This window comes from Chironomus tepperi, unplaced genomic scaffold, assembly GCF_022539635.2.
Source record: "Chironomus tepperi strain 1889 unplaced genomic scaffold, CSIRO-AGI_Ctep_v1 contig_286, whole genome shotgun sequence".
In the NCBI taxonomy this organism is placed as follows: Eukaryota; Metazoa; Arthropoda; class Insecta; order Diptera; family Chironomidae; genus Chironomus; species Chironomus tepperi.
In genome coordinates, this window is record NW_027226408.1 from 308,862 (window position 1) to 335,103 (window position 26,242).

The window sequence follows — 26,242 nt, forward strand, 5'->3', positions numbered from 1 at the left end:
TGGCTGCGCTTTAACTACACCTTATTTACACGTTGACTTTGTCCTGACTATGCTCTAACTTCATCTTGACTACGCTCTAACTGCGCCTTGACTACGCCCTCATTACGCTCTCACTACGCCTTGACTACGCCTAACTACACTTTAACTACGCCCTAACTACGTCTTAACTTCGCCCTAACTATGCCCTGACTACACCTTAAATACGCTCTGACCACACTTTGATTACGCCGTTATTACTTCCTGACTACACATTGACTAGGACCTTGTAGTCAATCAATAGTTGTCACTTTGATATGATACTAAAAAGCTAATTGCCTACTTCTCAGGAGCATCTTTACAGTCTTGGAATCATTTACTAATTTTGTAACGCTTCTAGAGAGAAGGGTGGTGTTAGATTTTTTTACGAAGGTCAAGACGTCAAGACGTCAATTCTTTGTGTTAAGTCAACGATCTCCTTACACATTGCCTCAAGTCATTAAACATGATAATTAAACTGTCCCCAATTTGGAGTTTTTTATTACATATTTATTAATTGATGTTTAATTTTAGACACGCCAATGTAAAAAAAAGTCTATACAAAAATCATGAAATATACTTAAATATCCCAGCTTTGTTTCCAATAACAAAGTTGAAGGTCGTTCCTGACCATCCTCAATTTGTTTTCTGTTTCTTTCCAGACTTTCCAGTCAGCTTCTTAAAAATCAACTTCAGAATCTTAATTTGGATGTAAAAAGCTACAAGTAGGATGAGAAGCATCAATCCATAAACATCAAGTAGATGAAACTCAATTGCATTTAAGTCACATCCAGCTGATTTCAGGAACGATGCACCTTTATGTCTTGCTACATATTCTGTCCAATAGACGATTTGCTGGTGTGGTGTCATAACTCGATCGTTGAACCTTTTTGCTACTTCCTCTGCATTTCTTTTGTATTTTGGATTGTTGAGGATTTCAGTTAAGGCATTGAAGATGTCTTCCTCAGTAGCTTCATGGACGTTGAGTGCTAGGCCTCTTTCTTGAGCAATTGCGTCAGCTAAGTTACGCTGGATAGAGATTTGGAAAGTTAGTATTCAATAATCAGCTAAGCCAAGAACTGCAAGTATGCATTTGGGGCTAAATTGTATAGTCCATCAAAGGCTGCATGCCTTGGACACAGCTGTGGACGAACCCAAATTCAACCTTATCAGACTTACCCCTTGATCACCATACATAGGAAGTCCAAGAATTGGAATACCCTCAGAAACAGCTTCCGTACTACCCAAATATCCTCCATGACTAATAAACAACTTCACATTTGGATGTGTCATGATGTCACGTTGTGGGATCCATGGACTGATCATCACATTGTCTGGCTTGTTAGGCAAAGTCTCATTCTCATATTTCCACAAGACTTTCTGCTTAATTCGTTCAAAAGCTCGAACAAAAGCTTCACGAATATCTTCTGGGAAGTTCTTAGCTTTGACTATAGATCCCATTGTGAATACAACGGCGCCATCGATTGCATTATCTAAATAATCTTGGATATCCTTTGGTAATGGCTTGCTCTTCTTAATGTGAATTCCACCAATTTCAGCTGTATTAGGCAATGATGGCTGACCACCAGTGACACTAACATGACTACTTGAGAATAGGAATGCTGGACATGTGATCATCTCGTGCATTGACTTTTTGGCATTTGGGAAATATTTTTTGTAAATTTGATTGTGCTTTGGTAGGGCAAGAACGTGGACGGCTGTTTTTTCCAGCAAGGCATAAAGAGTGTTCCAGAATCGCTCACCAAAATTCATTTTGCCGGAATATGGAAGGAATGGAAGTGAGACGTATGATGTTGGTGATTGACTTAAAATGGAAGTATTGTTAGTTTTAGATTATTTTGTGAAAAATCCGATCGGCACAAAATATTCATGGATGTTAAGTGCATGTCATATAGCAATGGCAATTTTCATGTCAACGGAACTTGTTGCTGACATCTGACTTCCATAAATAACTTGTGCCGATCAGGATACTTACTTTGATGTTAGGAAATCTGCCCATTGTGGAACCGTTGAACTTGTGTATGGTATGTAGATGCAGTCGAAGTGGTCAAATAGTCCCTTAAAATATAATTGGTAAAATTAGCAACACGGCATAGGGTATATGGCATATCCAAGAATTTTTGGCGGCACACAGGTTGCCCAGATCTGCTGATCTAGACACTGCATTAAAAGGCAGAGTCATTGCTCATGTATGTATACTTCCTTATCTAACTAACATGAAGTGACATTTGAAAACATTGACAACTAATCAATTAATTTGCCAAATTTGGAAACATAACAGTTGATATCAATTTTTTTATCATGAGTGTTAATCCAGGCTTTTAAAAAATTATTTTAGTCACTATCCCGAGCAGCACAACGGGACAAATTGCTTTTTTTGATGTAAAAATTTAACAAAATCAGATGTAACGGTACCGTCAAGGCAGCATCGCTTACCGTTACTACGGTGAACAAGCGATGCCTTAACGAGCACATTGTGCTGTTCGGGATTGTAATTGGCAAACATATGGATAATTTGAGTAGTTACTTCAACATTACTAAGCCTTAAAGCATCAGTAGGCACCTTGATAGTAAACCTCGACCGTTACCGCACATGAAATGGGGTTCATGGCATTTTTTGGGGGCGCACTTGTACGCCGCGGCTCACAGGATGCCAATCACTGCTTTAAAGCCAACTTACAATTAAAATCCAACTTACAGTCAGTGCATGAAGATTAAACACTTCCAAAAAGCAAATATCATATTTTTCCTTCCTCTTCATGAGATTTTGAACAGCTTCTATTTGCAACACTTGTTCAGCAATTTGATATCCTCTGATTTGAATTAGTGGAATTGAGAAAAATTTCGGATATTTGGATATCTTGAACATGTCCATCTTCTTCTCTGTTTCAAAGAATAAATGAAAAATTAGGTTTTGTTGTTAGAATGGGGATTTAGATGATGAATCTGATGGTTGGTTTTTAGATGATATGTGTAGAGTGCTTCTTGTAAAGTAGATGCATAGGGGATATTACAACAGATCGATGATCGCAGTGCTATTTTGCTATAAGCAAACCCGGTAATACAGGCCACCCATTCCTATTAATCATGAAAAGCACTAATTGGTTGATCAGTCAAGGGCAGTGAATAAGCAGCAGTGGTGTAGTGGTTAGAGTGCCGGCCTACCAATCCTAACGACCTGGGTTCAATTCCAGGGAAAAGTCAAAGTTGAATTTCGGTTCTTTTTCGCTGGGTTGGACATGCAGATTGTGGTTAGATACATTGTATTTGATATATCCTGGGACATGCAATGTGCAGAGTTGGAAATCTATCGTCTTCAAAAAGGCAGCAAGTAAGACAAAACAAACTCTTATAGTCAATCCAAAAATCCTGGTTCAATGCCGACTTGAACCTAACTTAATGCCAGATTCAGTTCAAATCTGACACCATCACGCAGTTACACCGGCCTAAAACAACAAGGTAGCACTTCCAAAACGATACAATCAATTACCGATAAATAAAAATCAAAAGTCATTCCACATAATGTATGAAACATATTTCAAGGTCAATATTCACTAAGTCATCTACACATGAGAACTTATTAATGATTCTCATCTTTTTCAGCACGAAATATCCACAAAATGCTGTGTATTCCACCAACCACTTATCATGCTTACTAAGCTAGGTGCCCAAAATAATCAACTTAATTTCTCACCAAAATCAAAAAATTTTGTCATTTCCGAAATGTCAATTTCTTCATAATTCCTAATTTTATCCTTGAGCGGGAACGGTGTAAGAACTGTAGCTTCATGTCCAGCATCGACTAATGATTTAATAACTTCATGTCCAATCACCCAATGTGATTTACTAGCGACCGGTAAAACGCCTAAAATTTTAAGTCCATCAGCTTTAATGAACAGCGAGCAAAGCAGCAGAATGAAAAAATTCACAAAGTTCATTTCTGTGCGATGATTTGTTTGTGACTGAGAGAATGCTTTTTTTGAAGGTCTCGTGAGAATGGTTAGGTAATATGAAGCAGAGCATCATTGTGTGAGTTTAATTATCTTTGAGTTGTGGATGTATGGGTGGGATCATATCATATACATATATGTTGTATAGATGTTATTTAATTTCTCGTAAACGTGCTTTGGGTATGAGAATGAGATAAGAATTTAGTGCAAAGTGACACTTGACCGATAGGAGAATAATCATAATGCACAGTTAATTTGCTTATCAGAACTGTAAATTATGGAACTGTGGTTACAGGGCAAAGTGAAATCTCAAGTATCGAGCTATGTAGAGTCAAATCTGGCAGAGCGAGAGTAAGGCTGCTGTGGCCGTGATATTGATACAACAGACCAAACTGTATCACTATATTATGAGTGTTTGAGTTCGACTCCCTTACCGGCGTCTAAAAATGATCGCTGACTGTGCCAATTACCAGGCTTAGCTGACTTTATGAACAGCCTATCTAAGCCGAATATAAATCGAACAGAGCCGAAGTCCGCCCGTCGAATATCAGCAAATCGGTAGTCATCCAAAGTACGTTGGCTGCAGATAGAAGAAGACAATCGAATATGGCACCAAGTCAGAGTCACACTGACCTGGAGGTGGATATTTGATCGATTGCCCGGTTTGTGCTACTCGGGTTTGACAAATAAGCATCATAAAATTGATATTGTATTTGAATTAATGAATAATTTATTTAATTTATTTAAAAAAATCAAAATCTATTTTTATTGGCCAAACAGCTTGGCTATTACTTTCTATAGTACTAATTCATCAATTTGTCTTCTGTTTCTTTCCAGACTTTCCAGTCAACTTCCTAAAAATCAATTTCAAAATCTTAATTTTAATATAGAAACCCACAATAGAATAGCAAGCATCAATCCATAAACATCAAGTGAATAAAATTCAATTGCACTCAAGTCACATCCAGCTGCTCTCAAGAATGGTGCACCTTTATGTCTTGCTACATATTCTGTCCAATAGACAACTTCCTGTTGTGGTGTCATAACTCGATCGTTGAATCTTTTGCTACTTCTTCTGCATTCTTTTTGTATTTTGGATTATTGAGAAGTTCAGTCAGTGAATTGAGGATTGTTTCTTCAGTAATGTCATCGATGTCAAGTAGCAGTCCACGTTCTTGGTGTGCAATTTCGGCTATGTTTCGCTGGAATTGAAAGGAATGTTCGTTATTATTGAGTATAAGGAGCATAGCCGTCAAAATCAGAGCTTGAAGTTCACTCAGAAATGGAGTCAAGTTGACTTGAGTCGACTTCCTAACATCCAAAATCCTGGTCGAATTCGAGTTCTGATCAATACTTACTCCTTGATCTCCATACATCGGCATTCCTAATATTGGAACACCCTCCTTAGTTGCTTCCGTTGTTCCTAAATATCCTCCATGACTGATGAACAACTTGACATTTGGATGTGCAAGAATATCACGTTGTGGAATCCATGGACTGATCATCAAGTTATCAGGCTTATTTGGCAATGTCTCATTTTCGTACTTCCACAAAACCTTCTGCTTAATCTTTCCAAATGCTCTTGTAAATGCTACACGAATGTGCTCTGGAAACTCTTGTGCCTTGACAATAGATCCCATTGTGAACACAACAGCACCATCAGTAGCTGAATCCAAAAATTCTTGAATGTCTTTTGGCAATTCCTTCTTTTTAGGAATGTGAATTCCACCGATTTCAATCATATTTGGTAAGTATGGTCGACCACCAGTCACACTGTTGTGGCTACTCAAAAATATTAAAGGAACTCCATTGATCATCTCGTCGTAGCTTCGTTTAGCATTTGGGAAATATTTATTGTACAGCTTTCGTTGACTTGGCTTATGGTAAGAGTAGTAAAGAAGATTTTCTATCTGGATGTAAAGTGTGTTCCAAAATCGTCCGGCAAAGTTCAATTTACCGGCTAATGGGAGGATTGGAGTGACGACATATGATGATGGTGATAAGCTGTTGGGAAAGATTGAATAGTAAATGTGAATTTTTAAGGTTTAAAGGAACCAAATTTGAGAATCATACTTAGAAGTCATAACATCAGCCCATTGTAATACTGATGAACTTGTGTATGGGATGTAGATGCAATCAAAGTGATCAAATATTCCCTATAAGGAAGTAATGATAAGATATGTTGATGATTAAGGTTTAATGTTCGAGTGGAACTAGATGCGATTAGTCAACCTTACGTCTATTCTAGTCTTGTCAGGAGTGTATTTAGAGGGTTATAAAGGTCAAGTTTACAATATGACGTACGGTCGACAAATTGCTGAACTGTTCTACTCGGGATGGTTGTAACAAATACTTTTGTGCTAAATTGAACTGGAACTTGCAAATTTTTAGGTCTAGCTCAGTGGCCAACCTAGGTTTCACAAAATTTTTCAAAAAAACGATTTTTTAAAAGCAGAGTTGGTAATTGACTGTCAGAACCGTCAAAAGCCCGCCGAATATCATCTTCCAACAGCAGTCAATTGACCGTTGACACCTGCTATTGTATCAAGCCGGCGGCCAATGACAGCTAATTGAAGAAGACAAGCAATGGTCGAACACAGTCGATTGCCAACTTTGCATAAAAGTACTCAGATTTGAATTGGACAGCCGAATAAATGTCTAGAGCTGTGTCACAAGGAAGGTTGCCCATTAAAGCTTGTCTAATGAAGAGCAAAGAAATTTGGATGAGACTGACAATCTTCTTCCACTGTGAATCTTCCACAAAACCCACAATACCCTCTCTTATAATTCGTTCATAACTGCACATGTATTCAGTGGATCAGTAGTGGCATGTGATCAATTCAGACATTTCTAAAAATTCTTGGGCCACTCTAATGTACCAGTAACAGGTTGCCCACCACTGCTTTAATTAACAAACCAAAATCACAGAAACAGCATTAAAGTAGTTAGCAAAGTCAAACTTTTCTCCGTGTTTAAGAAAATTTCGAACATTTTCATTTTCAAAGCACTTGGGTCACTTCATTGCCAATATTATGAAGAAATGGAATCCAAGAATTTTCGGTAATTTTGCCATCTTGAATGGATTGAATTTTTTATCTGATGGGGAAATTTTAAATTAGAATTGAGTTTGTGGAACTAAGGAGAGGTCGAAGTAGACTCGGATTTTGTATGGATGAGTCGGCTTGATTTGACTCGACTCCATACAAATGTCAAAGTCCACTTCGAGACCTGGAACTAAGTGACCGTTCACTAATTCTAACGTAACGTGGAAAATTGACTTTTTGAGGCTTTTCTGCTTCCTATTTTGGAACCTTCCTGTATACGTGCGTTACGTAATTTACGAACGTCCCCACAACTAGTCACGACTTACTTTTTCAAAATGTTTCACAATATCCGAAATATCAATTTCTTCATAATTCCTAATTTTCTCCTTAAGTGGATAAGGTGACAGCACTGTAGCCTCATGACCAGCCTACAACTAATGATTTAACAATTTCATGACCTTAAGCCAATGTTTACTGCCGACTGGTATGACTGCTAAGATTTTAAGTCCACAAACATTGTAGAACAATGCGGTAGAAAATAATATTAAAAAATTGACTAGCTTCATTTCGGTACGAAAACTTAAAGTCTACTGATTTTTATGTGTGTTAAGTTTTACTGATATCAGTGGCGTAATATTGAATTTGACCCAGATATGGCTAGCGTATAACCAACATAAATGAAAATAACAATGATTTTTTTGAATCTACGACAAAAAATGTGTGATAAACTTATTTATCTTTTCAGACACAATTTCAAAACTTTTTATCAATTTTCATCATTTTTGATAGGGTGACTATTCATTTTTAGAGACGTTGGTCTCGTGGGTTGTAATTTTTGATTAAAATTGCTAAATTAGTTGGCGAATATTTCAAAATTACGAAACTCTATCAGCTTTTCCACGATACATGTCATGGATGGCAAGTCCCACAAAGGACATGTGAATGCAACCACAAGATGCCCCAGTATATAGAGTAGACGACAAAATCGAGAGGAAGACCGAAAAGTTGCTGGATTAGATGTGTTGATAATGACGCTAGAGTTCTCAATATCCCGAACTGGCAGAAGTTATCGAAAAACAACTACAGTCGTAGCTTTCTACAGACGTTTTCTAAACGCGGTAATGGGCCACTGTGTGCCCAAGCCAAGGAATTAAGTAAAAGTATTCATTGTACTTGGAGCCAAGACAATATTTACTTGCCCCTCCTGAGCATAAATAAACCTCATGGCATAAAGACATCTCGATTTCTTGGTCTGTGACCTTCTTGAAATCGAAAATGAGGAAAATTCCATTTGCAGCAGCGCCTTGACAAAACTACAACAAAGAGTCGCTCTTCTTTATCATAAATTTGTTTGAAATTCTTCATCTAATCAGATGTTCCATTTAAGGCACGTAAATTGATTTGAACCCAAATTCTGTCTGTCATGATATTTTGAAAAAATTTGAAATTTTATTTCTACCTAAATGAGGGATAACAGCTGGTGTAAATGTCATTAGTGGCTTAAATGGTATAACGTTGGCTATATTAACGTGCCAAAAGGCATGTGTTGTTAATGTTAAAGGTCAAAAGTCTAATTTTGAGGCTCTTTACCTAGTTGGCAGTTCTAGTTAAGAATAAGTGGATCATGTGCTAAGTGCTGGGCATCAATCACAAATGCTATGAGCAGCATATGTGTGCTGGTCATAGGAAATTGGATTCTGGAATTGGACTCCATCTTTTTGGACTATGTGAACCCAAACTAAGTGATGAGCATGAAACACATGAGCATGTACATGAGTGCTGTGTAAAAGAAATGAGTAACCGGAATTGGACTCAATTTCTTTTGTTTCTTCCATTTCATCACTTCAATTGTAAGTTACAGATACTTATGACTTAACTAAAGAAACAGACACGAGGAAACGAGGAACGTATTTTCTAGGACACAGCTACGTCTCCGCTTTATAGCAAGACATATAAGTGCCCTGATAACACAGCAAGACGTGGAAGTGTCCTGATTACACAGTAACGACTGTTTTATAGGGAACAATGCCATTCAAGGGACAAACTCAAATCAATTCAAATTCCATTCAATTCTATTCCAAATTATGAATTTTGTCACTAACTACTCACCGAAATAGCATTTGCATGGAATGTTTCCAAAAAGCAAATATCGTACTTTTCCTTCCTTTTCAATAATTCTACGACATTTTGATTCTCAAACACTGCTGTTGCGAATTTACTTCCCATAAAATGAAGAAATGGAATTCCAGCGATTAATGGCAGCTTTCTAAGTGCAAAAGGATCAACATTCTGTTCTGATGATTAAAGGAAGGAACGATTATTTTGATATTTTAATGATGTCTATAGCAAGTTCCACTCACCTTTCTCAAACGTCCTTACTATCTCAGAAATGTCAATTTCCTCATAATTTCTAATTGGAGTTTTCGATGGATATGCTGTAAGAACAGTAGCTTCATGTCCAGCATCAACTAATGATTTTATAATTTCATGTCCAATCATCCAATGTGATCTACTTGGAAATGGCAGGACGCCTAATATTTTAAGTCCATCGGTCAGACTTAAGCAGGAATAAAATAAAGCCAGTAACGAGAGAAGCTTCATGATCGAACGACGTTCTATTGAATACTGTGTACAAAAAAATCAGGAATTTCACTTTCATTTGTATTTGTTGATAAGTTAATTGAGATTATGTCAGCATTAAAGCGTGTTGTGATGATGATTCGCATGTATGTAGGCTTTAGAATCAAGTGCTGTAATTTGTTTTGTTTATTGATACCAGAGTTGGGAGATAAGTGTCTTTTGGAAGGTATCTTGGGAGCTGCTGTATAACTGTATATTGAGCCTGCCTAGTTATATATAAAGTGACCATAGCTGTATCAAGAAGGGGTTGTCCCTCCTAATCCCTTTCCACCCTTCGCAAAATTTTTAGGGCTCAAAATTCCATTTTTCATCAAAAATCCAGCAAAATGACGAATTTTCTCCAAAAAAAAGTGAGGATGATCCATTTTAACCCTGTGAATATGGGTGTATCCGGGGACATCCAGGTGCCTGGGCTAAGGCAAAACCTAGGCCTATTTATTTGCTATAATAAATCCAAATTTAGGTATCTTTCAAAATGGAATGCCTGCATGAGATTGTCGCCTTCAATAGACAATCAATAGACACCAACTCTGTCTATACACTTAAGTGTGATGAGACAAATACAAATAAAGCATTTAAATCATGCTTTATAATAAAAACTTGATGATTGTGGGAATCAGCTGAGTAAAATACAGCTATGTAGTATTGTAAACTATAATTATAGATATTAATATATGTGTTTATGTATTGAAGGTCATTTGTAACTTTACAGATCGTGATAAATGTATGATCAAGGGATGCAGAAACTGGATGGAAGACTGTGATGTGTATTTGTAGGTGTAACTGTCAATGCGGCAATAATTCTCGATTTAATTGTAAGAATTGAAGCTATCATTAAGAGCGTCCCCATCAGACATGAGCATACTTAAAATGTTCATGAATAACTCAAATATAGTTAAGCATGCTTATGGTTCTATGCTGATTGGCAAGTTAGGATTGTATGCATTTATTAATCCTCCAATAGCTATGATCTGCCTACATATCAAGCACCGCATCAGCACTATGGAGTCGCTAGGCAGTGTTGCGTTCCTCCGTGTTCTGTGCGAGACATTTAGATGTCTTGACCCAAACTTGATGGCTGGATTTGTTTCAATTATTACTGTAAAAAAAACGAAATTTGTCCTAGAGTGCCGTCCGGGAAGGAAGCTAGAGAAAAGTAACTCTTTTGGCTACTTTGCCCGAGCAAGCACAATGCGGTGAACCACATTTTGTACCAAAAAAAAATTGGTCAAGATCAGCCACCATGGTGACATCAGGGCAACTTTACGTCTTACCGTTAAAACGACGACGTACCGGTGCCTAGGAACCCACGCTGCTTTTGGACTGGAATAAAAAGCTCCTCGACACAAACTGCTGGTCATTGACTGCCAAAATCAATTATCACTCAGTTTAAATTTCAAAAATGATAATCCTCAACCTTCTCTCTGCCTACTCCGACCTTGCACAACTTTTTTTATTTCCTGATAACAATTCATTGAACCTTCTTTATTGCTTCTTCACTTTTACAACTTTGCTACTAAATAATTTCCGACAAACGACTACACTCAAAAGATAATTTAAGTAAATTATAGCTGCGATAATGACTGCAAAGCTGCAATAAACATCGATTGAGTATAATTGCACTAAATTTAGATGATTAGCATCAACTTTTAAATGTGGTGCGCCTTTATGTCTAATTACGTATTCCGTCCAGTAAACAACTTGCATTTTCGCTGGGATTGTACGATCTTTGTACAGGCTTGATAAGTGCTGTGCATTTTCGTGATATTTTGGGTTGTCTAAAAGCTCATTTAAAACTTCCGTGACTGTTTCTTCTGTTATGTCTGCAGCATCAAGTTTCAAGCCATTTCCATGTAAAATTGCATTCGCGACATTCATCCTTTGATCACCAAAAATTGGAATTCCTAAAATTGGAACTCCAAAAATTGTTGCTTCAAAAGTTCCCAAAAGTCCACCGTGAGTGATGAACAGCTTGACATTTGGATGTGCCAGGATGTCCTTTTGTGGCAGCCACTTCATTGTCTTGACATTTTTAGGCTTATTTGGCAGTTCCTCTTCAAATTTCCATAAAACTTTTTGCTTCAACTTCCCAAAAGCTTTCACAAAAGCTTCACGTTGCTGCTCATTCCATTCAGTGCCTGGAATATTCGAACCCATTGTGAACAGGATGACTCCATCCTTAGCATTGTCTAAGAATTTTTGTAGCTTTGCACTTAGTGGATCTGGCTGCTTTACATGAATTCCACCAATGTTGACCACATTCGGTATTAATGGACGTGGTGATGAAATTATTGGATTGTCGTTCACAAATATTAAGGATGAATTCTTATAGACATCATCAAATGACCGTTGAGCATTTGGGAAGTATTTTTGATAAAGTCGACGCTGATTTGGAAGGTGATAAAATTCATAAAATATTCTTTCGAGTAGCGTATTGAATGTGTTCATGAATCTTTCATGGAAGTTCATTTTGTGGGTGTATTCGAGGAATGAGTTTGGTACGTAGGATGTTGGTGAAATGCTGAAAGAGATGAAAATATCGTTAGAAGACATGCTCCTGCAATTTTAGAACAATGTTGCTTAAACTGTGTTCTAAGGCACTCTATTGCCGCGATTTTTTTAGGAAATGCCATGAACAGCATGCAGTGTGCGAGGCTTACCACCAAGGTTTCCCGTGATGCATGGCAGTTTGGGCAACACTGATTTAGAGGATACTTACTTTGATGTCATACGATCAAGCAGATAAACGGAAGGATATGTTGTGTAAGTAATCAAAATGCAGTCAAAAACTTCTGCTAATCCCTAAAATTATATGAATAAATTTGAATTATTTCTTGACAAACAAGGAAGGTTCGATCAAAATTTGCTGTCCAGTGCATTTTAAGACTTCAAGGAATTCAGGCCTGTAGTTTTTGACAAACTGATCAAACAAAGAACATGGTTAGGGATCGTTCACTTGTTACGTTACAGATTAACGAACATTTTTCAACAGAATTCTTGAAATTTTCGTTGTTTAAAACAGACAGCAATATGCGATCATACTATGCGACGGTAAACCACAACCAGTGAACAACCCCATAGCTTAACATCCATTCTGCCTGATAACAATTCTTTGAGGATTTTTCAGGTTTGCCCAAAAACTGCAAGCTTGCATTTTCTATTGTTCTAGATGTGTATTCAGATGCGCAGGCCTGAAATTTTTGCATCTATGCAGGCCTGTGCATCTACTTTTAACAAACCTAGCATTTTTGTCTAATTTCTTACCTGTAAAGCTTCAAAATGTGTATTTTCAATGATACATGCATTGAAAGTTCTGCCACTGTCTATCAATTCAATAACTTTTGGATGTGACATCACATAGTTGACTGTGTCTTCACCAGATTGATACAAAAATTTGAGACTCGGAACTATTTCTGGTTTCTCTAGGTTCAAGATGGATGGAACTTCAGCTGAAAATTAAAGTAAAATTATTGAATCAGGTTTAGACTATAATTCTGTTTCTACAGCCGGTAGTATTAGAGCAGTGATGGGTAACCTGACGGAATACTAGTGTACCAACAAAAAACTTCAATAATGCCATAAAACGTATGTCGTATGCACTTTCGGTCGATGCTCACCAACAAGGTGTGTCACCATAATTAAAGATTGCCCACCACTGCATTAGAGTATGGAATTTTATCAAAACAACATTTTCAAACACGAGAAGATGTTGTCAGTTTGTTTTAAATGGATGCGATCATGACAGAGCCATAAAGAAGGAGTGACAAAGTTTTGAAATAGTAGCGACGAAACCATTATCATTTGTGTTGGTGTGGAGGAAAATCTTGAATTTGGAGTGTTATATAGAAGAATTTCACCGACATACTCGTGTACCGCGACACACAGTTTGAACAACACTGGCTTAAGTCCTCAATATTTACTGCTGTATATCAATAAAACCATAATATTCATGCAAACTCAGATTATATATAGAATAGTCCACTTGGTTCCATATGAAATCCACCCAAGTTGGCTTCGAACACTCCTAAATCTGGTCTAAAGCCTAATATATCTACACATACCTTCCACATATTCACCATCCCATTCCTCACTAGCAATGCTCACATCTTTAAAAAAGTGCAACTCTTGATTTTGCGGATATGGTGAAACAACCGTAACATTATGAAAAAATTCAGCTAAAGCTTTCATAATTGACTCTCCAATCGCAAAATGTGACTTAGTCTCAAACGGAAGTATGCCAAGAATTTGATAACATGTTGAATAATTCGTGCATAAAATTAAAATTAGAAATAAACTAAAAGTCTTCATTTCTGTTCGATTTTATGCTTAAAACTGAATATTTTTATTAAATTTTATCAAAAAATTTCATTTATCGGCTAGGGATTAAGGTGGGGTAACATTAGTGATAAGATCCTGATAAGATTTCACTGACTTTTCTGTTTGATTTGTTTCGGCATCAACAGGCTTAAAAGATATTTTATTAAAGCATATTTAGCATAAATAATGAGTAAAATTAAGGCAAGATATGTCGCATAGACATCAATGTTGTGCAGTTCCACGAAGTTCAACTCCCTTGCTGCAGCTTTTAAGTGATGAGCACCTTTATGTCTGATCACATACTCGACCCAATACACAACTAATTCCTGAGGTGTCATTGGACGGTCTTTAGTCAGTCTTGAATGTTCCTTAGCTTTAATCCGTATCTGTTCATCTTCCAAAGCTCTTTTAAGTGCTGCCGTGACTGTTGCTTCACTTAAATTATCAAAATCAAGTATAAATGTGAAGCCTTTGTCGCGTGCCATTTTCATATTCATTTTTTGATCACCAAAAATTGGAATTGCAAGCATTGGAACTCCTTCATAATTTGCTTCTGTTGTTCCTAACAGTCCACCATGTGTGATGAATAGCTTGACATTTGGATGTGCCAGGATGTCTCGCTGTGGAATCCATTTGCTGATCATGACATTGTCAGGCTTGTTAGGCAGCGTGTCATTTTCGTACTTCCACAAGACTTTTTCCTTGATTTTTCCAAAAGCTTTAATGAAAGCTTCTCGCTTGTGTTCTGGCCATTGAACAGCACGGATGATTGATCCCATTGAGAAGATGATCGCGCCATCAGTTGCTGAGTCTAGAAACTCTTTAATGTCTTTCGGCAGTGGCTTTACATCTGGATCGACAGTAATTCCACCTATTTCAATGATGTTCGGCATTGTAGGCTTGATGGATGCTGACGAAAAATGCTGATTATTTAATATCAAGGAAACATTCTTAATCACTTCCATTAAGCTATGTCCATTCTTCTTCAAATATTTCTCATAAAGTCTATTCTGCATTGGGTAGTTCATGAAGTTCCATATTGTGTCTTCCATCCACCAAATGAATGTATTGTGGAGTCGCTGGAGGTATGTCATATGTTCGGTGTATGGTGAGAATATATTTGGATTGTAACTTGTTGGATTTGGAGTGTTTGCTATTACATTTGTCCATTGTGAGACACCGAAGGTTGTTACTCCGATGACTGGGCAGTTGAAGTGATTGCCAAGGCCTGGAAATGATTGAAAAAAAATGGAATTAGGTCTGATATACATTAAGAGAGGATAGAGAGGAACCACGAAGAGATGAGCATAATGCATTTCATTAAGGCATTAAACCCTTTAACACATACTTTAAACTATATCACAGTCAGTCACACATAAGCATAATATCCATAATTTCCATACAATGTTACATTTCAAGTTCATACTATTATACTTTCATTCATGCTTTAATTTCAACGTTCAATTTCTATTCAATAACAGCTGATAATTTGCGGTTTTTTTAACATCTAAAGTGGCCGATCACCTGTTACGTCACGGTTATTATCATTAGTTCGTATTGATTCATTGTGACTCGTAGGACGTTAATAAAGCGGTTGAACTGGTTTCTGTTCCTGGCTAGTGTTCCTGGATTCTGCTAGTAGCCTAATGTCTTTAGGCCCCTCTAAATAGAGTTAAAGTGTGTTTATTTCTCAAGCCAGTGATGGACAATCTTTTGAGTTGAACCTTTTCGTGGTACACCTTTTGGTGAGCCTCGACCGATACCACACATGGCATACGGTTCATGACATTTCAAAATATTTTTTGCCACACATGTTAAGGAAGTCGTGATAAGTTACGTAACATGCGTACAGCCCCAAAGTTACAGCAAAAAAAAGTCAATTGAATAATTTCGTCACTCAAAGACTCGATAGTCATTGATGCTTGTCGATTAAAATGTATTACATCAGTGTCTAGGTGTAGAATGGTCACAGCTTATTTTACAAATCGATAATCGAGCATAAGATTAAACACAAAAAAAAAAGTATTTGTTGGACATGAACATAAAAAAATAAGAAATAGCAAAAAGATGTTGAGAAATCTATAATCAGAAGTACTTTTTCGAGATATATAAAAAGAAAAATTTTTGTGTTGATTGTCAGACAAGTTCGATACAGCTAACAGTTAACAAGTGCTTTTAATTCCAATTTTTTTCAAATATTGTTAAGGTTTTCAGTTAAAAATGAGAGCTTGGCAGATTTTTGCATGTTTAGTCCTCGTGCAGATTGCACTTTCCAGTGCCTTTTCATTCTATGGACATGAAGATTTCAAAGAATTAAGTCATGATGATCATGACATGGAATTTGCAGCATCAGACAAACATGAAGAGTCCGGACACGAATCAGGACATGAAGAATCAGGTGGCGAGGAACACGGTGCTGATCACTTCTCAAAAAAGGGACATAAAGGTGATGAAGGACATAAAAAGAAGAAGTCATGGGAGAAGAAGGAAAAAGGATCACATCATAAGGATGAACATTCAGGACATGATGAGGAAGAAGGTGGACACAAGAAGGAAACTTATGATGAAGCTGATTCACACAAGGAACATCACGAGGAAGCTAAGAAGAAGAAGGAAGGCAAGCATGGACACAAGAAGTTCCACAAGAAGGGATCAAAGACTACTGGATATCATAAGAAGGCTAACAAGGATGAATATCATAAGGAACATAAATTCTATGATGACAAGCATGAAGAAGGCAAACATAAGGTAAGTTGTGGTTTGGATTAAGGCTTGCTGTATCAGAGTTGGCAGGCTTCAATGTTGTGGCGTCTCCATTGGAGTCGAACTCATTTGGGCTTCATTGGCGTCGGGTCCTGAAAGATTCCAAAGTGGGGTGCCTACATTGGTGTCCGAACTCAATTGGACTATTCAGGTCCTGCAGGAATCCAAAAGATCCCTTTTTGGACTTTTGGATTCCAAACTCCCAAAGTCCTGCCAACTCTGTCCTATATCAAGCTGTCTGGCATCCAATCCCATACCAACTCCTTCCATATCCCTAAATTATCAATATCAACCTTAATTCCATTTCCCTTATCCATCTAGAAATACGGCGACCACCATGAACATCACAAAGAAGAAGAAGGCAAGCACAAGAAGGGCGGACATCACGAAGAAGGACACAAAGAAAGCCACAACAAGAAGAAGGGAGGTTCCGAAAAAGGACATGAAGATGAAGCTCACAAAGGATACAAACATAAGCACGGATCTGACAAGCATCACTCACATCATGAAAAGCATGGAAAGAAAGGTGGAAAGCATGGCGGAAGTGAACATGGTATGTTGTGGATTTTAGGATCTTTGGAGCTGTAACTTGATTCTTTTTGCTTAATATAGGATTTAGCTCAGGAGGCGGACATGGAGGCGGACATGGCGGTGACGGTGGTCATCATTAATCTGCTTGTGATAATTACAAACTTAATGAAATCGAAAGAGGCATTATACAGTTTATAACTGACAATTAGAGTCTATTAATGAAAATAATAAAGAAAAATGTTGTGTTAATTAATAATTGAAAATATTATTTGGTCATTTATTATTTGAGGAACTAAATATTATGTTTTCAGTTTTAAGGAGCCTCATTTCATGTATCAACGAGTGTACTTTAATTAACTGCTGCACTTATAAAGTATTTGGTGCTAATTCTCCTTAGAATAATGTTAAATTTTTAAAAAATATCTATCAAATAAGTAGTCGTTCTTTAATTACGGAAAGTAATGGAATTTCAGCGAATCCATGAAAGAATAAACTCCTTTCCATTTAATGTAACAAGCGAACGGTCTTTAAGTGAATCAACTTCCTTGATTTAAAACATTCAATCTAGGATCCATCATCTAAGTTTGACAAACATATCTTAAAAATTTCAGGAAATGAATGAAATTTCTGGATTTCTGGATTCTGGATTCAAATTTCTTTTGGACCAGGTTTTGATTCCCGTCGTTTTTTTAATGTTATCATCGATCAAAAATGCAACTTCAGATCGGCGTGATTCAGATCTGACTTAATCCCAAATTCATTTCTGACCATGATAGAATCACGCCGGCCTAGAGACAGATTTTATATCGACTAACCGACTTATGTTATTCTAGATCTTATCATGATGCTAGGTGGGGTCATATTCTCATACTCGAGAGCATGCTCTTTGTCTGTTAGGGTTCGAGTTCTATCCCAACTAACCAACGCTAGTCTATGATATCCTTTCATTAAAGTCTTTCAGATTATTTTTTGGAATGTTGGTTTTGGACTACTTTTGGATTGTTACTTAAATAGCACAGTTTGAGCATTACTACAGCTTAGTTAACAAATTATCTTCAACTAGTGATGATCATCGGATGAAAGATTGTTTTGTTCTGGATAAAAATTTGTCCTTGTACCGTATGAAAGAAATTATTGTGTCCATGGTTAGATTTACAACTACAAAATATCTTATCCAGGTAGAAATTTCTCTCATACCTTAAATATCCTTCTTAACGGGGAAAACAACTTCATGTACATCTTTACTTATGATCTTATCAATCCATTAACATTTCCTTGTTGTTATCCCCCGGATACACTATCAAGACTTTTTCAAAGGTCATTAACATTTTTTGGAGATAATTTATATAATTTACATAAAATAAGAAGCATTCAGCCAAAAATTCAAGTGAAATGTGGGAGAAATGAAAAGAAAAGTCTGTTGAATAATCTCTTTCTAACTTTTTTTTCGGCAATATATAAGAGAAAGTATTTAAATTAAGAATATCATACAAGTTTTGTGCGTTCATTAGTCAACAAGTGTTTTAAAACAATTTAAAGTAAAAATTACAGCTCAGAAATGAAAATTTGGACATTTTTAGTCAATTGCCTTCTGGCACAGATCACAATTTCATATGCACGATCAATCCACAAATCAAGAGGCGATTCAAAGTCACAACTTAGTAAATATTTCGACGACATGGACTCTTCCCCATCACATTACCACAAAAAGTATGAAATATCACATGAGGAAGTTGATGGATCCAAAAAAGACGAAGATCATTATTCATCCAATAAGCACAAATCCGGCAAAGGACACAAAAAGAAGCATTCCTGGGATAAGAAGGAGAAAGGATCACAACACAAAGATGACAATTTAAAGCATGAAGAGGAGGAAGGTGGACACAAGAAGACCAACTATGATGAATCTGACTCACACAGTGAACATCATGAGGAAGCAAAGAAGAAGAAAAGTGGCAAAAATGGACATAAAAAGCATCACAAAAATGGCACCAAAGTTACAGGTTACTCGAAGAAAATCAATAAGGATGAATATCATAAGGAACACAAGTTTTATGATGAAAATCATTCGGATGGAAATCATAAGGTATGTATGACAATCTATGATGCCCTAATAGCTCAAGTCAGGTAGTTGATCCAGAATCTGACATGATTTTGACTAACCCGGTATGACTCTGGAATGATTCAATAGAATCCGGCATGATTTTGACAGAATACACCGTCTAAGGCTGGATTTGTGATCGTATAACCAATTTATGATATGCGGGTATGCAGTGTTGCCCAACCTGTGTGTCGCGGCACATTAGTGTTTGAAAATGACATGAGCTGCATGCCGCGACACAGTAATGCAGATAAGGTTGTGGTTTACCACCACGGGGTACCTTAACTCACAGTTTGGACAATCCTGTATTGTTGGAAGATCTTAGTTCTTGTTATAGCTTGGTCAAGAACCACAGGCTTGCATTTTCTGCTTAAACCAGCAATTTCAACTATTTCTCTATAGTTTGTCCAAGATTGCAGGCCTGCAATTTTAGACACACCCTAGTTCTTATTCATCCCATCCCTAACATGACCCTAATAACTCACAATATCCCCCTCAAATCTCACAGAAACACGGCAACCAAAACAAACACCACAAAGACGAAGCCGAAAAGCACAAAGAAGGACATAATCATGAAGACGGATTCGAGACTGATCATCACAAAAAGAAAGGAGGAACTGAAAAAGGGCAACATGATGAGCATCAAAAGGGATACAAAAATAAGCACGGAAACAACAAGCATCATAAGCATGAGGAGAAACATGAAAAGAAGGCTGAGAAGGAGGGTGGATCTAAGCATGGTAAGTTAGGGATTTAGATGGAATTGGACATTTTTGGAATTGGACCAAATAGACAATGAGGGTGCTATAATGGTACAGTAATGCCATTATGGTACCTAAAAGCGTTCTCATTGTCTGTTAGGTACAGTCATACCCAGAAATTGGGGTTTGATCACCAACCCATACCCAGCCCCTCCTAAATACGCCCCTGCTGTTGGACATCTGTCCTAAAATTGACAAAACAGCCAAAACTAACAAAATTTCATTTACAGGATTCTCCTCAGGAAGTAGTGATGGACATGATGGACATGATGGACATGATGGACATGATGGACATGATGGACATGACAGTCACGACAGTTATTACACTCACGACGATCATGATGATGACAGCCATGGAAGTCACAGTGTACCAGCACAACAAAAACAAACAATAACTCCTGCAGCAGTTCAAAGAAGTCGAAATGGCAACAGAAGAACCGTTAAGCCAGCAATTGACACAAATATAAAATTACAGAGTAATCAAAATGATCAAAACAAGAAAGAAGATCAGTCAACTACAACAGCAAAGGCTGTTGCTAATGATCATCATTAAAAATTTATTAAAATATTGTTTCTCATTATTTTGAGCAGCACGAATAGTATGAACGTGCTTTCGATACAGATTTTTAAATTAGCTTTGCCTTATTACGTGTATTAGCTTGTAGCTTATTCTACAAATTTAAGACTTTTTTTTGTTGTTATTAGTTTGTTTAGAATAGGAAAATTTCCTGACTGATTTTTTAGTTTACTGCAATGTATGTTGTGACTGTTGTTAAATAAAGTTTTGTTAAATGCTTAAAAATACTTTTTTTGAATCTTCCTCGAATAGCACACGTTGGTTAATCGATCCAAAATCCAGCACCGAGACTGGCATGACACTGGGATAATACCGGATATTAAGAATTGATTTTAGTATCAAAAATTGTTCAAAACCCAGAATTTAAGACCCTAATTAAAGCAATAGATCGGCTTTAATCGGATCTGGTCCAGTATGGTACTATTTTGATCAGTTTCTCATCCATAACTGAATTCCGTTTATCAGGTCTTCAATCCGAAGTTCGACTGCATACATAGATCCAGATTATGGATGTACATTTGTAATATGTCTCAATTATTTCGAATCTTATATAAAAAGGACCAGGCTTTAAAAAGTCGGATAATAGGTTCTTCCGGGCAGCGTGATTTTTGAACTCGACCAAATTTTGTTGAATTTAGCTCGAAACCAGAGTCAAAATGAAGAAGGTCAGAAGTTAGTATGTTAAAATAATAAATAGCAAAATCTGCTGAATACAAGAATCAATCATCAACAACTTTAACGATTTCAGAGTTGGCGGAAGCTGGATTATACCGCTTATCAGTTAAAATTCCGGAAGCTGCCGGATTTTCCTCCGGATTCTCTTCCGATGGCCTTTTTGCAGATACTAACCGGCGAACTTTCGCCGATATTGACAATCTTTCAAAAATTATGAAATCTTTTACTAGGTCTTGTAATACTGTATATACGGGTCAATACGGCAACCTCCAGAGAAACAATGACGGAAGCGGCAACCTGGGGAAGGGGTTATCGAAACAAAATAGCAATCTTCATAAGAGGCACACTGTAAAAGCCATTTTTCGACGAATATCCGCAGATTATATCCTCATGCATACCAACTCTGATTTCAGATCATCTTCAATTGAGCATATCGAATTCAGCATAACCAACAAAAAATAATGCTTGTTGCCGCTTGCCGTAATGATTCATTGAATACTCGTTTATTTCTACGAAAAGCATCAACCGCGAATCTCCTGCTTAGTTAACTCTAATCCACACGTCCAAGAATTCCGCTTCCATAACAAGTTCAATGAACTTTATCTGTTATTTAATTAAATCAAGCCCGCAATCATCATTTCTAATTTTTATCTAGCACCGTCCACATGACACAATAATTTCTTACCCGGGAGTCACTAAATCATTATCCAAAACAGCAAATTTCGCAATTTTAGACCAAAATAATTTCTTTTGCGATTGCATGTGTGAATGTTTTATGTAAGATCTTATTTTGTGTGCCTAACTACGACCGCTAAATAGAGTACGGAAAGCAGTAACACAAAACAAAAACCAAAGAAAATAAGAAGTAATTGACCAACATTTCTTGTGAGATATAAAAAGCAATTCTTTTTCACTATAATTGGACAGACAAGTTTTGGACGTTTGACAGTGCGCGACTATCTATCTATTTATGTAGGCATGAAACTGTGGATTATTTTTATTTGTTTTGTGATTGTGCAATTGGGATATACGGAAAGTGTGACAATCCATAATCAGGCACAGAAGAAGAAACCAAAAGATGAAATTGAATCGCATATAATTGAGTCAAAAAAGCATGGAAAGCATGCAGCAAGTGATAAACAGTCAAGTCATGATGATGATTTTAAGAAGTATGGTGCCGAGGAGTATGACTCGAACATCCGGTCAACAAAAGGTGATAAAGGAGTTGAAAGTTATGACAAGACTTACTCGTGGGAGAAGAAGAAGAAGAAGGAACATCACAAGAAGTTAGGCGATGAAGCTCACAAGAGTAAGAAGCATGAAAATTCATATCAAAAAGATCCAGACTATTATGATGACAGTGAGGAAAGTCAGGAAGTGAAAAGTGATAAGAAGCATGATCAAAAAGCAAAAAAGGAAAAGATCCAGCACAAAATTAGTACAAAACCAATAAAAAATAGCTCAAAAACAAAAGATTTAAAGCATAAAGGCACAAAGTCGAACAAAAATTCAAAATTACATAAAAAGAGTCACAAAAAATATTCAGAAAAACAGGAAAACAGCAAGAAACCAAGAAAATTAAAGGAAATTTAAAGGATTCCAAAGATCACATCCAGCATCATCCTAAAGAGATACAGAACAAGGATAAGCATTTGAAGCAAAAGCAACATGTTTAGCATGATTTATACATAAATAGGTAGTTTTTGTAAAACATCAGGATATTTAGTCTATGTTATCCGAACATCCCAAGTCAGTAAAACGATGTTATAATTCGACACCAGGCCACCATGACTTTGGCATGCTGGATTTAAACTAAACCCGGTAACAAGTCTGAGGCCTTATTGTTGATCGATTAACTAATTTGTCTAAAAGATTGTTCAAAGCTTATCGGAAGTTAACAGCAACCAGTAGGCATATGACGTAGAAATACCGATAGTCTGAACCAAAGTTGCAAAATAGGCACCTGTGACTTAGAAAAAGTATACAAATTATCACGAATTTGTACGGTTTTTGACCTTCTCAAAAGCCTGTTTTGCAACTCTGATCAGAACCCAAGCTAGAATAAGTCTGACTCAAGTCCAAATTTGATCAAATTCGAGCACATGCCAGAGTCAAATTGGCTTTGAGTCATATTTTTGTTCATTCCTACGGCATGTGTTTTTTAGAGCAACGCTCTCAACATGTAATACAAAGTCATGAATAATGAAGATTTATTGCCGAATTTTTGATCAATTTGTACTATTTGGGGGCAAGTTGGAATTATTATGCAAATTGACACATAAAATTAAGTTCAATAAAATTGGAGAAGCAATTTTGATTCATTGCCGTTAAATAAGTTGGAAACAATCGTGATGCAGTCATCTAAATCATCTTTTACAAGATGTACCGTTAACATGACGGAACGATATTGCAATAATTACTATGTTTTGTCTTACGGGCATGCTAGATCATGTTCAAGAATTATTATTCATAAATCAATTAACAAAAACTAGAATAAAACCCCACAAGCATCTTCTTCGGCAGTGGTAGGCAACCTTTTGTTTTTGTGGTGCACTTTAGTGATTAGCTTCATGCACTAGTGTGCCGAGGACACAGGTTGCCCATCACTGTTCTATGGGCACAGAATAAATTATTACACAACTTTTGAGTTTAAAAATGGTATTGGTAATTGGCGAACGGAAGTCAGCGATACAAACTTTAGGTATCATCTGAGTGAAGCCATGGATTACAATTGATCTGTAGGCCCAGCGAAAATAACGCAACATTTGAGTATGCAATCCCGGGTTCAATAAATTTTAATTCCGAGATTAAAAATCCTACTTTTTTAAACCGAGATTAAAAACTCTACTGTAGACAAGATCTTCGAAGTCGATACATTTGAAGTCGATTGGACTTGACTCAACTGTAGTCGACTTCGAGCTCTGCTTCTGTCAATTTTAAATTCAAACATGATTAGTAAATGATTTGAAACATTTTGATGAATGCCGATGACTATAATCTAATTTTTTCCTTCCTTCCTCTCTTTTTACAGATTTAGTTCCAAATAAAGTTCACAAAGTTCATCACTAAACACACATTTTACATTAATCAATTGTGTCAATGACTTAGTAGATTACCGGAATAAAAGATTAAATATTATAGCCTCAACTCACCAAAAAGTGCATCATTGCCGAATATCTCAACAATAACAACATCAAACGTTCCATTAGCTAATACTTTCTGGACATTTGGATGTGACAATAGAAAATCGACACGTTTTTCAATAACTTGAGTCATTACGACAAAATTTCTATAAAGTGTAAAGTCAGCGAATTTAAATGCATCTATTTGAACTGTATAGAAATAAATTAATTAATTAAAATAAATTGCACTAGATCCAACAATAAGCTCCTGACCTTCTTCCCTATTATCGAGTATGACATTTTCAATGTTTTTGTGATCAAACTTGTATGGACTTATCATTGTGATATTATGACCTTTGTCAGCTAATGCCTGAATAACCGACCGTCCGATAAAGAAATGACTTTTAAAGTCTGTCGGAAATACCGCGAGAATATTTGATGCATGTGACATTTTCACAGCGAAAATTAACAGAAATATTATTTTCATGTCTACGATTTAAGTTCACCCTTGAGACTAATTTTACTGATAATTCGTTCTATTCAGCTTCTATACAGCTACTCAATTTTACTCTCTCTCGGCTATTTTCTATACTCACCATACAGTGACTCGGTTTGAAAAATTTCTACAATTACACCATCGAATGATTCAGTTTTTAATAAATGCTGGACATCGGGATTGTTCAGAATGATGTTTAGATATTTTTCAATTAATGGAGGTAAGATGAAGAAGTATTTGATGGGGTTGAGGTTGACAAGTTCGAATGGATTTGAGAATGCTGAAAATTGAAGGAAATTGATTGAATTAGTGAACATTTTGGGTTAGGGATGTCGGGAGGGCCCGTCGCTTAATCGATCAAAAATCCGGAACCATGACTTTGTGCTGGATTTGGTTTAAATTTGGAATCATGTCAGAGTAACACCAGTCCGGTGGTGAATTTTGGATCAATAAGAAAATTTGTGGTATTGCAGCAGTAAAATAAGACTAAACAGCTCTATATTTTCAAATTAAAAATTTTGGATGCCCCAAGTATTTAAAATTCTTCCTTCGTCTCTACATCCCTCTCACTTCCAAATAACCACCATCATCAAAAACAATCTTCTTACCATCAGGAAAGTCCACCAAAACATTCTTCACATTAGGCTCATCCAGTTGAAAGCAGCTTATCAACGTCACTTCATGTCCAGCTCTAGCAAGTTGCTTTATCACAGCATCTCCAATCAATGCATGACTTTTAAACGGAGTTGGTAAAATTGATAAAATTTTGTAACAATTTCCAGTAGTAAAGCTCAAAAAAAATAATGCCAAAGCTATTTAAACTTTTCAAAAATACAAACAAAAACTGACATGATAAACAGCTAATATCCCAATATATAGTGACATAATATTTGAAAAATAATGAACTTGAATTGCTTGAGGTAAACATGTGATTAAAAGTCACTGTGAAGTTTTTTGTAAGAACCTTAACAAAAGACACATAGAACATGAATCATCATCTACACTGAACGGAAGTTATCTGTTTATTGCTTGTTGACATAATTTTTGTGAGTTTTACATCATTAAGTGGAGGCGTAACTGACCTATGTGATCAGTTTTATGAGTAGAATTTCATGTTGGAGAGATAAGGAAAAAGTTTGGTGATTAATATGTTTGTGACTAAAAATTTTTTGATTTATTTTCAAACTTATTTTGTTATTAGGATCGTTTGCATAGATTCTATATCGAAT

At 36.5% G+C, this 26,242-nt stretch overlaps 5 protein-coding genes and 1 pseudogene across 5 annotated transcripts; 2 read left to right on the top strand and 4 right to left on the bottom strand.

The window, feature by feature from the left end:
- Positions 1-488: 488 nt before the first annotated feature.
- Positions 489-3,987, bottom strand: LOC139092046 (UDP-glycosyltransferase UGT5-like). The gene is made up of 5 exons (XM_070642333.1): positions 3,731-3,987; positions 2,735-2,919; positions 2,012-2,094; positions 1,195-1,840; positions 489-1,044 (listed from the first exon to the last, which is right to left on the bottom strand). The coding sequence occupies exons 1-5, from the start codon at positions 3,972-3,974 to the stop codon at positions 652-654; spliced, it is 1,551 nt and encodes a 516-aa protein (XP_070498434.1). The 5' UTR covers positions 3,975-3,987; the 3' UTR covers positions 489-651.
- A 775-nt stretch (positions 3,988-4,762) lies between these two features.
- Positions 4,763-9,637, bottom strand: LOC139092044 (UDP-glycosyltransferase UGT5-like; annotated as a pseudogene).
- A 1,447-nt stretch (positions 9,638-11,084) lies between these two features.
- Positions 11,085-13,984, bottom strand: LOC139092050 (UDP-glycosyltransferase UGT5-like). Its single transcript, XM_070642337.1, has 4 exons — positions 13,732-13,984; positions 12,935-13,119; positions 12,390-12,472; positions 11,085-12,191 (listed from the first exon to the last, which is right to left on the bottom strand). Exons 1-4 carry the CDS (start codon positions 13,976-13,978, stop codon positions 11,156-11,158), a joined length of 1,551 nt encoding a protein of 516 aa, XP_070498438.1. The 5' UTR covers positions 13,979-13,984; the 3' UTR covers positions 11,085-11,155.
- A 4-nt stretch (positions 13,985-13,988) lies between these two features.
- LOC139092062 (UDP-glycosyltransferase UGT5-like) lies at positions 13,989-25,645 on the bottom strand. The gene is made up of 3 exons (XM_070642348.1): positions 25,622-25,645; positions 25,114-25,180; positions 13,989-15,215 (listed from the first exon to the last, which is right to left on the bottom strand). Exons 1-3 carry the CDS (start codon positions 25,643-25,645, stop codon positions 14,095-14,097), a joined length of 1,212 nt encoding a protein of 403 aa, XP_070498449.1. The 3' UTR covers positions 13,989-14,094.
- LOC139092052 (sarcoplasmic reticulum histidine-rich calcium-binding protein-like) lies at positions 16,158-17,492 on the top strand. The gene is made up of 3 exons (XM_070642339.1): positions 16,158-16,735; positions 17,072-17,303; positions 17,363-17,492. Exons 1-3 carry the CDS (start codon positions 16,208-16,210, stop codon positions 17,419-17,421), a joined length of 819 nt encoding a protein of 272 aa, XP_070498440.1. The 5' UTR covers positions 16,158-16,207; the 3' UTR covers positions 17,422-17,492.
- LOC139092051 (protein FAM133B-like) lies at positions 18,614-20,790 on the top strand. The gene is made up of 3 exons (XM_070642338.1): positions 18,614-19,367; positions 19,891-20,122; positions 20,374-20,790. Exons 1-3 carry the CDS (start codon positions 18,840-18,842, stop codon positions 20,694-20,696), a joined length of 1,083 nt encoding a protein of 360 aa, XP_070498439.1. The 5' UTR covers positions 18,614-18,839; the 3' UTR covers positions 20,697-20,790.
- Positions 25,646-26,242: the final 597 nt, after the last annotated feature.

What these genes read in the sequence shown, in the direction of transcription:
- LOC139092046 (XM_070642333.1), bottom strand. Translation starts at nt 3,974, where the DNA reads ATGAACTTTGTGAATTTTTTCATTCTGCTGCTTTGCTCGCTGTTCATT. An exon ending in GCAGATTTCCTAACATCAAA is followed by an intron (nt 1,841 to 2,011) that starts GTAAGTATCCTG and finishes TTCCATTTTAAG; the next exon opens with TCAATCACCAACATCATACG. An exon ending in CTATGTATGGTGATCAAGGG is followed by an intron (nt 1,045 to 1,194) that starts GTAAGTCTGATA and finishes ATCTCTATCCAG; the next exon opens with CGTAACTTAGCTGACGCAAT.
- LOC139092050 (XM_070642337.1), bottom strand. Translation starts at nt 13,978, where the DNA reads ATGAAGACTTTTAGTTTATTTCTAATTTTAATTTTATGCACGAATTAT. An exon ending in CACATTTTGAAGCTTTACAG is followed by an intron (nt 12,473 to 12,934) that starts GTAAGAAATTAG and finishes ATATAATTTTAG; the next exon opens with GGATTAGCAGAAGTTTTTGA. An exon ending in CTTGATCGTATGACATCAAA is followed by an intron (nt 12,192 to 12,389) that starts GTAAGTATCCTC and finishes CATCTCTTTCAG; the next exon opens with CATTTCACCAACATCCTACG.
- LOC139092052 (XM_070642339.1), top strand. Translation starts at nt 16,208, where the DNA reads ATGAGAGCTTGGCAGATTTTTGCATGTTTAGTCCTCGTGCAGATTGCA. An exon ending in ATGAAGAAGGCAAACATAAG is followed by an intron (nt 16,736 to 17,071) that starts GTAAGTTGTGGT and finishes TTATCCATCTAG; the next exon opens with AAATACGGCGACCACCATGA. An exon ending in GCATGGCGGAAGTGAACATG is followed by an intron (nt 17,304 to 17,362) that starts GTATGTTGTGGA and finishes TGCTTAATATAG; the next exon opens with GATTTAGCTCAGGAGGCGGA.
- LOC139092051 (XM_070642338.1), top strand. Translation starts at nt 18,840, where the DNA reads ATGAAAATTTGGACATTTTTAGTCAATTGCCTTCTGGCACAGATCACA. An exon ending in ATTCGGATGGAAATCATAAG is followed by an intron (nt 19,368 to 19,890) that starts GTATGTATGACA and finishes CAAATCTCACAG; the next exon opens with AAACACGGCAACCAAAACAA. An exon ending in GGAGGGTGGATCTAAGCATG is followed by an intron (nt 20,123 to 20,373) that starts GTAAGTTAGGGA and finishes TTTCATTTACAG; the next exon opens with GATTCTCCTCAGGAAGTAGT.
- LOC139092062 (XM_070642348.1), bottom strand. Translation starts at nt 25,645, where the DNA reads ATGTTTTGGTGGACTTTCCTGATG. An exon ending in TTTGGTGGACTTTCCTGATG is followed by an intron (nt 25,181 to 25,621) that starts GTAAGAAGATTG and finishes CCCGATGTCCAG; the next exon opens with CATTTATTAAAAACTGAATC. An exon ending in TCAAACCGAGTCACTGTATG is followed by an intron (nt 15,216 to 25,113) that starts GTGAGTATAGAA and finishes AATCATTTCCAG; the next exon opens with GCCTTGGCAATCACTTCAAC.